The 13591-nt window shown below is 34.3% G+C and overlaps 1 protein-coding gene across 6 annotated transcripts in view; it reads right to left on the reverse strand.

Annotated features, from left to right (window-relative positions):
* Window positions 1-13591, reverse strand: part of LOC127868052 (rho GTPase-activating protein 24-like) — a 52751-nt gene that overhangs the window by 30050 nt on the left and 9110 nt on the right. For 4 of the 6 annotated variants that reach the window (XR_008043864.1, XM_052409629.1, XM_052409626.1 and 1 more), the window contains exons 2-3: window positions 11401-11531; window positions 3404-3648 (exon numbers count right to left, since the gene is read on the reverse strand). Coding sequence is in view for 5 of the 6 variants with exons in the window: in XM_052409629.1 (XP_052265589.1) it covers window positions 3404-3648; window positions 11401-11516 (361 nt within the window). In the remaining variant the exon portion in view is untranslated. Of the gene's footprint in view, window positions 1-2434; window positions 2471-3403; window positions 3649-11400; window positions 11532-13591 lie in introns of all 6 variants that reach the window. The other 2 variants (XM_052409628.1, XM_052409630.1) reach the window with 2 other exon arrangements.

Raw genomic sequence — 13591 nt, forward strand, 5'->3', positions numbered from 1 at the left:
CGATTTTTTTCAAAGAATACTATCAGAATAGCAAACAGTTTGGATCCTGATGAGACGCCACGTTCTGTGACGTCTCATCTGGATCCAAACTATTTGCAAAGGCCTTCAAAATTCGGTTCCCGCACTGAAAGAGTTAACCTGGATCCAACTGGCCGAAACACAATCCCAAGCTAGGTCTTCATGTTGGCTACCAACGTTTAAAGTTTGAGAACAAATTCAAGTTATGGAGCGGAAACGTTTTTCCTAAAATTACAATTAGCGACCTTGACCCTATTGGACCCCAGAAACCAAATCCAAAATAAGTCTCTATGCAAGCTTACTATATCTATAGTTTCTTCAAGATTGGTAAATGCAAACAGTTTTTAACTACAGTATTTTCAAATTAAACCACATTTTCCGATCCCCCCCCACACAGACTGCCCTCCCGCCAAACGCTACTCTAATGACCAGGATATTTTCAACTTTGTCACAAAACTGGTTAACATTGCCATGTTAGCATTACTGATAGCGATTAACAAAAATATTTTGTATTAAAAGTGAATACCTATATAATGTAGATTTATAGTTTAAATATGAAAGGTTTTATAAGATGCTAGGTTTTATAAGATGCAAGCTGCTTTATTTTTTTCCAGACATTATCCTTGTTAATTAATAAGCCCATTTCTCGAATTGCTGACACCATTATCAACCCTTTGCATGCTGGGAAATTTGTCGTCTGCTAAAATGTTGTCTGCTGAATTTATAAAATTAGCATTTTATTCAATTTTTTTCAAAGATAACTATCAGAATAGCAAACAGTTTGGATCCTGATGAGACGCCACGTTCTGTGGCGTCTCATCTGGATCCAAACTGTTTGCAAAGGCCTTCAAAATTCGGTTCCAGCACTGAAAGGTTTAATAAGCCCATTTCTCGAATTGCTGACACCATTATAAATCAATATGTGTGCAATCTATATTGCAAAAGATATTTCACTGTGTCTTGAATAAATCATAGTTACTTTTTACGTTATTTTATGTTTTTAATTTTCTCAGGTGCAACTTATCTTAACCATCAATCATTATCAATTAACACACTTTAAACCACAAGAATTTACATATTATAAAAACAAGCCACAGCCAGGTACATCATGCTTTTTGCTCTATAATTTATACATTATAGATACATTATTTGTATACATAAAAGAGACAGACAATGTACAAACACTGATCGGTCAATACATGAACAACAAAAACAAGCCCGATGCCATTGCATATAATAATAAATATATACACTTACATGTAAAGGTAAATTTGAGCAATTTTCTTGCAAAGACCACCAAGCAAATATGTTTGTTGTAGCAGGTTATGATTGCAATTGTAGTTATAAGCAGGGATCATATTTTTTTCGGTTTTGTCGGTCCTAGACCGATTGGGGTCATGAAAGACCGATTGAAAATCCCAAACAGTCGGTCCGATTCTGTTTGCTATTAAAATTCCCATGTCATGAAATCGAATACACAGTGTACATGTTTACACACCCCAATGACATTCTTATCTCGATTAGGTGTTATAAACCATTCGCTGCAGTCTCTAAACCGGTCAGGACCGGTTTATTGCACGTCAGACCAAGCATCAAAAACTTGTGAACAGCGGATTAAAGACGCATCCGAAAAGACGCGTCTGAATGCACGCGCTGTAACTAAACAAAACATGCCGATACATTTCCCACCAGCGTAATAATCCGGTAATATAATTATGAATGAAAGTCGCGGATCTGATCGACAGAACAGCCGAAAGTTATTTTTATGGGCGGAACTTCAAATAAAATAGTACACAAGAAAAATAATATACATTGAATAAATCTTTAGTAAAACCGTGTTAGAATCAAAATAATTCTTGTACTTTATACTTTGTTGTTGAATAACCTACGACCGGAAAATTAGATGCGTGGTTTCAAATGCTTCGCTCTCGTGATTAAATCCCTACGGATCTAAACCATCGTACGTGGGTTATTTGACAACAAATTATTTCTTAATTATTTGGTTTGTTGTTGTCAGTAGCCAACCTACGCACAGACATTTGTTTGGTTCAGTGCATGTTTGTAAGATATTATCGAGTTGACAACAATTTTAAACATCGGTATAGACTTACACAGATTAATAATATTGACAACGATGAAAAAAGTCTGATAAAACAGCACACGCAACAAAAATGTAATACCAAATGATAAAACCAGTTGAGAAAACTCGTTCCATTTAAAATAAAATCCCTAAGGGAATTTTACTTGCTCATGTATTATAACACCTTCATGAATGGCAAAATGGTATATATTTTTACGTAATTTGTCATGATTTCGGATACACATTTTCGGATACTTTTCCCCATTTATATCCGGACCGATTGATGTTGCGGGAAAATAAGATCCCTGGTTATAAGGTATGTATTTAGAAAATCACCTGTTTTTTGCTCAAGTTGGCTAGTATAGAATTTAACTGAAATAATCATAATATATAACATGCTGTTAAAGAAGATAATAATTAAAAGAACTGTTAAGCTGCTGAATTTCGTTTTTTTCATTTGTTGGTAGCTCCTATGATTTCAAATGTTTTCTATCAGAGATATATCAGAAAATAGTTAAGATTCTTTTTTTTTAAGTTAGAACAACGCTATTGCTTCAGGAACAAAATCATTTGTTTTACACATTCTGATTTATTTTTAACAGTACTATTTTACAAATTAATATTTTTATCATATTTTTTAAGAAATAAAGTAGGGGAACAACCTTCTCCACAAGGGGGGGGGGGGGGGGTCCTTGAGTATAAATTTGGATGCACTTTTAAAAGACCACTTCAGTAAAGCTAACCCCATCTGCCGGTCTTTTTTTACATGATACATAAATTTAATTTTACAAATAAGTGAAGCATCAATCTAAAATGAGCCTTGTCCTGGAAAAACAGGGCCAAATGCATGTGTAATGTCATCCTAGACAACACAGGCTATAATCAGGGATGACACTTTCCGCTTCAATGGAATTTTGGGTTTCAAAGAAGTCTCTTCTAAACCAAAATCAAGATAAGGCAGAACGTATCATCCCTGATTAGCTAATGTAGACAGCACAGACTTAACCCTTAAAGCGCTGGAGCTGAATTTTAAAGGCCTTTGCAAACAGTTTGGATCCAGATGAGACGCCACAGAACGTGGCGTCTCATCTGGATCCAAACTGTTTGCTATTCTGATAGTATTCTTTGAAAAAAAATGAAGAAAATGCTTATTTTACAAATTCAGCAGACGACATTTTATCAGACGACAAATTTCCCAGCATGCAAAGGGTTAACTAAGATGAAACTTTATGCACACGCATTTAGCCAAGTTTTCCAGAACAAGACTCAAATAAAAGTAAAAGGACATAAATGTCTCTGGCATACCTGGAATCAACTCGAGCAGAAACTTATCCGGGTCTTCCGGGTTAGCCGGATGCTGAATGATCTTGTTGCCAGGGAGACTGATCATTCCCAAGGGGCGCACGTCGTCCTCCTTCTGGAAGTAGAACAGGTAGTCGCCGTTGAGCACGAACCAGCGCCGGTGCCACGTCTTCACCATCCCGCCCTGCTTGCGCAGCCACCCGCACTTGGTGAGGCTGGAGGAGCCCTGCTGCTGGGATTGGGACATCCTGGGGCGAAAAATCGAGAAACAGTGTTCTGAGAAAACTGGGCTTAACCCTAACCAGTTAGATACATATTTTAATGCATGTGTGGCCCTCAGGTAGCTAAATTTTATTAAAGGCCTTTCTTACTAAATTCAAGTTTTAAAGGTTTCATAAACTGATGAGCAGCAAACAGCATAAAACCTGAACAAACTGCGAGTTACTTGCAGGCTGTTCTGGTTTTATGCTGGTTGCAAAAGCCATTTTTACTTCACTTCTTATGGGGGAAAGGCTTAATGCACTTTCGTTAACTCTTTCAGTGCGGGAACCAAATTTTGAAGGCCTGTGCAAACAGTGTGGATCCAGATGAGACGCCACACAATGTGGCTTCTCATCAGGATCCAAACTGTTTGCTATTCGGATAGTATTCTTTGAAAAAAATCGAAGAAAATGCTAATTTTAGAAATTTAGCAGACAACATTTTAGCAGACGACAAATTTCCCAGCATGCAAAGGGTTAAGTGTTTCCCAGATTAACCTTTGCAGAGTGTGGTTCAAATATATGTAGTCAAGTGTAAAATGTTAATGTTAAAATACCTTGTCTAAAATAAGTTTCAATAAATACACAAACACATATCAGTGACCACTACACCTGTTAATTCCAGAAATATAAATGTAAAATAAACACACGTAATCCAAACCAAAAAGTACTTTAAAAAGATGCATGTGATTTTATCATACAGTGTAATTCTTAATGTTTTATCAACAGGTACTTAAAATTTACTGGAGATACAGCTTATATTTGCTCCCACACTGCACTTCACCCAAGTATTGAGTTAGAAGTGTAACATTTCAAGGCCCTGTTGGTGCAAACGTTGTATTAAGTCTTGCTTTATATTACAACAGGAAACATTTAAGTTATTTATCAATAGGCTATTAACATATTGTTGATAAAGAAACATGAAACTTGTTTATCTTGCAATACAGTGAAAGTTAGACACTGTGAACACTAGAAAAATGAATCATAGTGTAAACTGAAATCTGAAATCAAGTAATTGCTTTTTTATACAACAAGAGTACAATATACATACAGTTCAGTGATGCTCAATGGGTCTTTGTTGGCTCAGCTTAAAAGTTCCCCGATACTGACTCTATAATATACCACAAAGGACCCTGGGCACAGAAAATATGCCTGGTACTGTGTAGTATACTTAAAGAGTACCTGTGGTACTTTAAAGTAGTACCTGAGCGTACTTTGACCAATCAAGCTGCAGTAATTAAACAAAAATAACAACAACAACAATCTTATGATGTTCTTATCTAAACCTAACCTGAAACGAATACTATCTTTTTTCCTCATCATGTTTTCCTGTTGTTTTTTCTCAGAAATATTTAATCCAAAATTGATAACTTTGCATTGCTCCTGATCAAACAAAGTTATTAATCTGCAAGATGTTTAACTTGTATTATACATGCAAATGACTATGTGTTTGTTCACTTGCAAACCAGTTTAAACTTAAACACTTCCCCAGATGATCTATAACTAACCAAGCAAGCATCAATTATAATCAACAGGAGCTGAAGAAGGTCACACTTTGTTGAATATTTGTTTCAATGAGCCAAAAAATGGATGAAAATAATTTTTTATTTGTTCAAAATAAACTTTGAGGCTTTTCACTAGGGTTTTGTAATGAAAAGGGACAAAGACCCATAGATAACAATCGGTTCATTTCCTTTTTAATGTTATGTGTCCAATGTCAATTTCTTCATTTCTTCAGAGCTAAAACATGTACAAAAAGATGATATTGAGAAACTCAAGTACAGGGTTTCCCCTGATTCTGTAATTTATAGGTATAGGTACTCCTTATTAAATTCAATCAAAGGGGTACCTCCCACTTTCTAATTCGGACCAAGGGGAATATCTGTGCCTAATTTAAAAGCCCTCTGCAAATACCTGCTAATTAGTATTGGTATTGACGTGGTTGTCAATGAAGATATTTTTCAACACTAACCCATTTTTGTTTCATTTTTATTTGTACATCCAAGTGCGTAGTTTTTACCCCACAATTTAATAAAAACAAAACACAAATTCTTGGCCTTGGGAAAACTGGTTGCACACTAAATACGTTTCAGTAACATTCATCCATCATAGCAATATATTCTGTTGTCTGTTAACAAAGCAACCACAAAGCATGCATACAAATTTATTAACAGTAACAAAAAAACAACTTAGTTGCATTTCTTCTTGTGGTTTCAAATTATTTTACAAGTGACTTTTATGTAGGCAGTTGCTTAAAATGCAATACATTACCTCCTTTAATATAATTTCTTAACTACAAAAATACCAACCCATGCAAAAGACATGGACAGTAGATCCCAAAACTTATTGGTGTTACAGTACCTTAACAGATTATATTGCACACCATCAGATTTGTTTTAAATCGCATCTTTTTCTTGGATTGCAAAACTATTTAGATATATTTGGTCGCACATTTTTTGTCTTCATTAAAAGAAAAAGCAATATATTTTCATAAAAATTCCCACATTTAACTGCACCAATATAGAATCTCTCAGTCTTCAATGAAAAGACACATAGTCCACTTGATAATCTGTAAATATGTCCTTAATTTCAAATCATTAAATATCACTCATAATAAACCATGCAATCATAAACTTCAATGTCCTTGATTGTGACTACAACAATACTACTCGTGATGAATATAACTATATAGTCAAGATATGAACAATAAAATTGCACATCACTTTGATATGGACAACAATGGTTCTATGATAATCACAATTCTTTATAACTAAAAAAAAGTCTTATTAATTAGTTAACCCTTTCAGTGCGGGAACCGAATTTTAAAGGCCTTTGCAAACAGTTTGGATCCAGATGAGATGCCACAGAACATGGCGTCTCATCAGGATCCAAACTGTTTGCTATTCTGATAGTATTCTTTGAAAATAATCGAAGAAAATGCTAATTTTAGAAATTCAGCAGACGACATTTTAGCAGAAGACATATTTCCCAGCATGCAAAGGGTTAAATTATATATGATCCAATATGTTTTACAGATAACAATGTCATTTAAATTACATAAATAAAACATGAACCTTTTTAGCAATTCAGAGGCAATACATTAACAGGAGGGGGCATTTAATAGGGACCCTCAAAACAGCAATTTCATCGATTCAAAAACAAGAGGGCCCAAGAAAGGCCCAAAGTCGCTCACCTGAGATAAAAAGAAATGACCTGTTCTTTGCAGCCCAAGATATCAATGGAACAAATGTTCTAACCAAGTATCATGAAGAATGAACAACAAATGGCCCCTTGGCGGCCATGTTTTTTTAACAGACCTGAACCATTTTTTAACTCTTCCACGATATGTCCAAATTTCATGAAGATTGGGAAAAAATGTGTCTTCTAGACTGTTCACATGTTGTCACTATATACATATAAAGAAAACTGCGCCAATCCCTGGCGGCCATGATTTTTCACTGATCACGACCATTTTCAAACTCGTCCGAGACATCCACATAACTAATGTTTTGACAAAATTTCATGATGATTAGGCAAAACATGTGACTTCTAGAGTGTTCACAAGCTTTTTTACTGTATAAATATAAGGAAAAGACCCCCCCCCCCCTGGCGACCATGTTTTTTTACCGATCCAAACCATTATGGAACTCAACTGTCCTATCCAGGTGTGGTAGTGCGGTCTCCTTCGCTTACGCAAATGAACCGGTCACAGGACGGTTACAAGTTATGTAACTTTGTGAGCACTTATGTAACGCAGAAATATTTATTTGACGAACTCTTATTTCTGGTCAGGATGACACCACTGACTGGTTGTAATTCAATTAACTAAAGACGTTCAGTCAGGGACGCCTAAATACACTCAAAGAAATTATTTATAAGTGAAAACCAAGACAATTAAAAAAAAAAACTAATTTTTATTCCAAGAACTTGGAAAATGAAGAACAATTACAGAAAATTAAGAACAGGTACAAGCCAAGTCTAAAGAATCTAAATATCGTTACAAAAATGAACAACATACAGTAAATACCTTAATGAATGTAAAAAGACGTTCAAAATCTGTCAAAAAAAACTGATATAAATATAAGTTACAGTTAGTCTAGAAAGTGCTTCAAAAATCTAGTTTACAAAATAGGTCTAATTTAATCTAAAGAACAATATTTATGAAGATTGGGAAACTTCAGTGAATCAAATGTAAAAATAAGAAAAATTTGCTAAAGTTATTGAAATAGAATAGAGTCTTTCTTATTTAGAAAATGCCAAATAAAAATAATCTAAATAATAAGAATAATTTAGAAAATAATGCCAAAAAGTTTTGATGCTGGTGTTAAAAATAATTTAGAGTTTAATTATTTCAAAATTCCAACCTTTTTCAAGAGCTATTAACTTTTCAAGAAAGCATCAAGAGGTGTTTAAATCAGCCAAAACAGCTTATTTTATACAGTTCAGAAGAGATCAATGGCAGAGTAGTCAATTTTCCCTCAGAACAGTGCATTTATCAATGATTAATATCTTCCCAAATTCCAGAGCAGAACTAAAAATAGATTACTGAACCAGGTTAAACAAGGGAGATAAATACTGCATAAATACTGCAAAATCATGTACATGTTGTTTTTCGTTCAGTTATCTCTTAGTTGAAAGGCTTATCATACGTGTTAATGACTAAAACAGTTATGTTAACTATGAAAATTCTGTGTTATGAAAAATTACATACCGTAAAAACGCAATCATAAGTCGAGATTTTTTACCTCCAAAATTTGATTAGAAAACCGGTATCGACTTATGAAAAAAAAATGAAATTCCATGAAAAAAATAATGAAATTCGACGAAGATTGATCCCCGCGGCAATAGTTGTTGTTGTTGTATTAAAAAAAATCGTTGATTTACAACTAACAAAACGTCGTGTTTTTACTGCTACTTACCAATTAATATAATCACAGTTTGCAATTACTCTTGTTTTTATTTTGATAATTAAATCCAAAGTCTTCATGTAAGCAGGTGTTGTTTTTTTACTGTTCATGTAAACAAAGAATCAAGGACATCATTTAAAGTCTCGCGAAAATTCGCAATTTGTGTGAATCGACAGTTTGACGTCATCAAAGGAAAGCCGTTTCCTGTCAAGAGGCCATAAAGAACACCTTTCTCGCCGACAAAATTGGATTCCTTTGTTTAGAGAAGCGACCTGCTTAACCAATCGCGTGTTTGTAACTCGCTTGCAATCGTCCCATAATGCTTGAGCACGTGTATAGCTCTGCCTTTGAAACTGTTTCAGAGAAAAAGGTGGAGTTAGCGGTCTCTTGGGTATGTCAATCATTGTTATAAAAACACGTTTTACCGAGACACTAATCAATTGTTTTGACAGTCAGATTAAAAGTACAAAGATTGGATTACAGTGATAATATTGTTTCATCGGATTAAAAGCGGAAAATAGTTTGTGGATATTTACTAGCGTGGATTATTGAGTGCAACCATTTATTAAATTAGATAAACAAAAACACAACTGGACTTACGATAAATCTTTGAAAATGCCTGGCAAACGCAAACGCCAGGCTTATGACAATGCATTTAAAATACGTGTGATAGAGTTTACGGAGAATTTAAATAACAGTAGTAATAGGATTTTATTGTGCTATGAAGGTAACATTCATCCGCCCATTAAATGTGTTGTGTATATTACAATGTACATAAGATCGTATTGTTTAAAGTTTTCTATGTTGTTTTCTATGTGGTTGATTATGCTTTTCCATTTCCACAATAAATCGTATTGAATATATTTAACGAAGTTTAGAATACATGTGTTGGCTTTACCTACGTTCAACAGTTCCACAGTGACGTCATGTGCAATGTATAGAATACTAACGCAACTTCATGTACATTTAAAATGGCGTCCGTTTATGAAATTCGTAAACAGAAAATTTCTGACTCGACTAATGAAGCTAACATACTCAAAATCTCCAATTTTGGTACCAAAGTATACCCCCCGACTTATGAGCCGGGTAGACTTATGACTGCGTTTTTACGGTAATACAGTTAATGTCACATAATATTGACATAATAAAACCAAACTTTACTACACAGGAAACCAATGTTCTGACCAAATTTCATGAAGAATGAGCAAACTAATAAGTTAACAAGATTTTACTATAGCCATATATAGCTATATAAGGAAAAATGCCCCGCCCCTTGGCAGCCATGTTTTTCAAGCCAAGGTTACCATTTTAGAACTCATCCAAGATATCATTGGGACAAATCATCTGAGCAAGTTTCATGAAGATCGGAAAATAAATGTGGCCTCTAGAGTGTTTACAAGGTTTTACTATAGCCATATAAGGAAAAATGCCCCGCCCCCTGGCGGCCATGTTTTTAAACCAACCGACATCATTTTCAAAGTCGTCCAAGATATCATTGGGATGAATCTTCTGACCAAGTTTAATGAGGATCGGACAATAAATGTGGCCTCTAGAGTGTTAACAAGATTTTGCTATAGCCATATAAGGAAAAATGCCCCACCCCTTGGCAGCCATGTTTTTCAAGCAAACGTAACCATTTTGATTGGACAATAAATTTGGCCTCTAGAGAGTGAACAAGGCAAATGTTGACGTCGCACAACGGACAACGCACGACGGACGACGGACAAAAGGCGATCACAAAAGCTCACCATGCGCACGTTGTGCTCACGTGAGCTAAAAATATGACCAGAAAAAATGAGCACAGGCTTCCTTTATTTATTTTTTTATTTACAACATGTTATTATCTACCTTACAATTAATGTGTCAACCAGATTTTCATTCCTAGATAAGCAATTAATTAACACAATTTAATGAGATTTTCAGCCTTTTTTTTAGATTTTCCAGCATATTCCAAAGTATGACACTTAAAACAGTAATCAGTAAATCTGCTCTCAATATTACTCGGTAAGCTGGTTACTAAGTCAGTTTGCATGTTTATGCCTGGAAACTAAAGAAAGCCAAGGTTTCTCTTTTTTTTTAAATTGTGAATAAAAAAGAGAGAAAACTAGTGAATGTCAAATTAAACAAGACTATTGCCAAGCAATATATGTCCCCTACCAGCTCCACCATTGTCAGAATCTTTTTTTTATATAAATATTCGTTGCCATAGCAATCATAATTTTTGACCTAGTAACAAAATGAAATGATGTGCATAATGTCCATATTGCCATCTATCCATGTTTCAAGTTTCATGAAAAAAATATGAAGAACTTTTAAAGTTATCGCAGGATCCAGAAAAGTGTGACGGACTCACTGACACACAGAGCGCAAACCATAAGTCCCCGCCAGAGAAATCGGTAGGGGACAATAAACATATTTGTACCAATGCAACAAGCAAAAAAGGGAACAATATGCAAGATAATAGTATGAGCATTGAGAAGTGCTGATACATATTAAGTGCTATTAATAAACATGGAGGCACAAGTAGAGGACAAGTTACCAAGGCTCTGCCATTTCCAAATTAACAAACGGCTACAACTTGACAAATATGGGTTACAAAATCTGTTTGTCTACACACTTTTCTACTTTAACACCTATAAAATAGCCAAAATACCCAGATTGTTTCCATAGCAAGGATTGGCAAAAGAAAATTTGAAGCCAAGGAAAGCCAAGGTAACATAACGGCTTCTCTTAAAGACATCTATCTGGATAGGGAAATAAGTTACATAAAACAATAGATGTGCAAACAAGGTCCAGAAATATGTTGCATGATGCCAGGATTCACATTTGATACCTCAGTTCCCACCACTTATTAGAGGCAATAGGATCACAAGTCTTCTCAGCTTTTTTTGACTTCATATTCCGTATGTTGGAAGCCATGGCTGAAAACTTGTCCGTTACTGACTCCATGCTGCCCTAATGATTCTGCCGGCACAGATCCAAATAAGAGTGGTTCATTTAAATCAGTCAGTGTTAAGAATGTAAAACATCGCTTAACCCTTTAACACTTACTGGTAGATACGTATTTTGACGCATTTGTAGTCCCTCAGAAAATTAAATTTTACTAAAGACCTTTCTTACTAGATTTAAATTTTAAGGCTTCATTTCCAACCCTTAGATACTGATGAGCAGCAAACAGCATAAAACCTGAACAGACTGCAAGCTACTCGCAGGCTGTTCTGGTTTTATGCTGTTTGCACATAGCCATTTTCAATTTGCTTCTGAGTGGGACAGGGTTAAATCAGTCAGTGTTTATAGAATGCTTAGTGTTAATCATATAGGAATTCTGATACTTATGGGTGAAATTATAACACTGATGTAGGGGAAAAATGACTCAATATGTATCTTAATTTATTATTATACTAACATTAAAAACTTTGATTTTTAAAATTAATTGTTGTTTTGTATTCACTAGGGAAACAAACTGACAACTCAGGTCTGAACAATTCACAACCAGCCAAATTAAATTAATCTTATTACATAAGAACCCTTGAATTTAAAAATAAATAAAGTGTATTGTGTTTTATAACAAAAACAGTGAAGTACTGCAGAATGGTCAAATTTGCTAGTTATTTGTAGTGGATTCATACATTAACAGAGTAAGCCCTGAAGGGAAGATGTTTTAAACCATGACATAAATTATTTTCCATGATGGATGGCATACAAATATAGAGTTTGGTATTTGGAATTGCATGGGCTTATGTGAATATCATGTATTTCATGAACCTTATTCAATAATATTGGGTTGTCTTAAACTACATATCGACTCAATCGTAGCTGTTTTATGTACAATAAAAAGTGAAACTGTCCAAGGTTGACTGTTGGAAATTCAATCAGGAAAATAAAAACAAAACACATTTTGTCATATTAAAGGGACTGTCAACCACGAATGACGATAAAAGAAATGTTCTAAAATACCATATTTGTTTACAATTATTAGTTTATATTGATTAAAATATCAGGACTGGTATATTACATAACTTGAAAAAGTTCATATTTTCAGTACATTTGGTAATAAAATTTCACGATGTGATATCGAAAGTACATCGCGAAAATAGGTGACATAACGATATACACACTATAAATAACGCTAGTAGAATTGATCATTTTCTGTATTAGATATATACAATTCACTACGCATGCACAATTGGCATTCCTGGGTTTACGAAGTGACGATGATGATCAATCTACTGGCGTTATTTATAGTTAACAGGTAGTTACCTGGTAGACATACCCAGTAAAAATTTTCACCAAATATATTGAAAATATGAAAATTGAACAACTTTTTTCAAGTAATGTAATATACCAGTCGTTATATTTTAATCAATATAAACTAATAATTGTAAAACAATACGGTATTTTACAACTTTTCTTTTCTACGTCGTCATGGTTGACAGTCCCTTTAAAAGGTACACTATCAGATAATTTCTTTAAAATCCAAAACAATTCTTAAGAAGTAATTTATTTTTTGTTTGGCTTAAATAATGATTGCCTATTATATAGGTATGTTTAAATATGTTGCTTGATTACACCAATAGATGATAATTCTACTGAGATAGTTCATTTTGTATTAAGAATGAAACAGTTTGCCTATATCCCTACAGTAAACACATAGACAATTTATTGAATTTAACTGAAACTGAATTGATACTTTCTGCATGTTATCATACATTAATTATGAATAAGGAGGAGGGGGGGGGGGGGGGGGGGGGGGGGGAAATGAGGATCATTATACACATTGAAAGCATGTCACATTTGATTGGGAACCTGTAAATGATTTTAATTACATTGTAATTAAGAGCAAGATGCGGAGGTCGTATAGAAATGCAAAAGGTAACAGTACCCAGGGCAAAACTACCGTAAAACCACGAATATAATACGCACTTTTTTACCTGCCGATTTTTTCTTCAAGTAGGGGGTGCGTATAATATACGAGTTTAGAGCAGAACAAAAAATTTTCTGTGCAAATTTTCAACTTAATCGTT

The sequence above is a fragment of the Dreissena polymorpha genome, chromosome 2, assembly GCF_020536995.1.
Source record: "Dreissena polymorpha isolate Duluth1 chromosome 2, UMN_Dpol_1.0, whole genome shotgun sequence".
NCBI classification, from domain to species: domain Eukaryota; kingdom Metazoa; phylum Mollusca; class Bivalvia; order Myida; family Dreissenidae; genus Dreissena; species Dreissena polymorpha.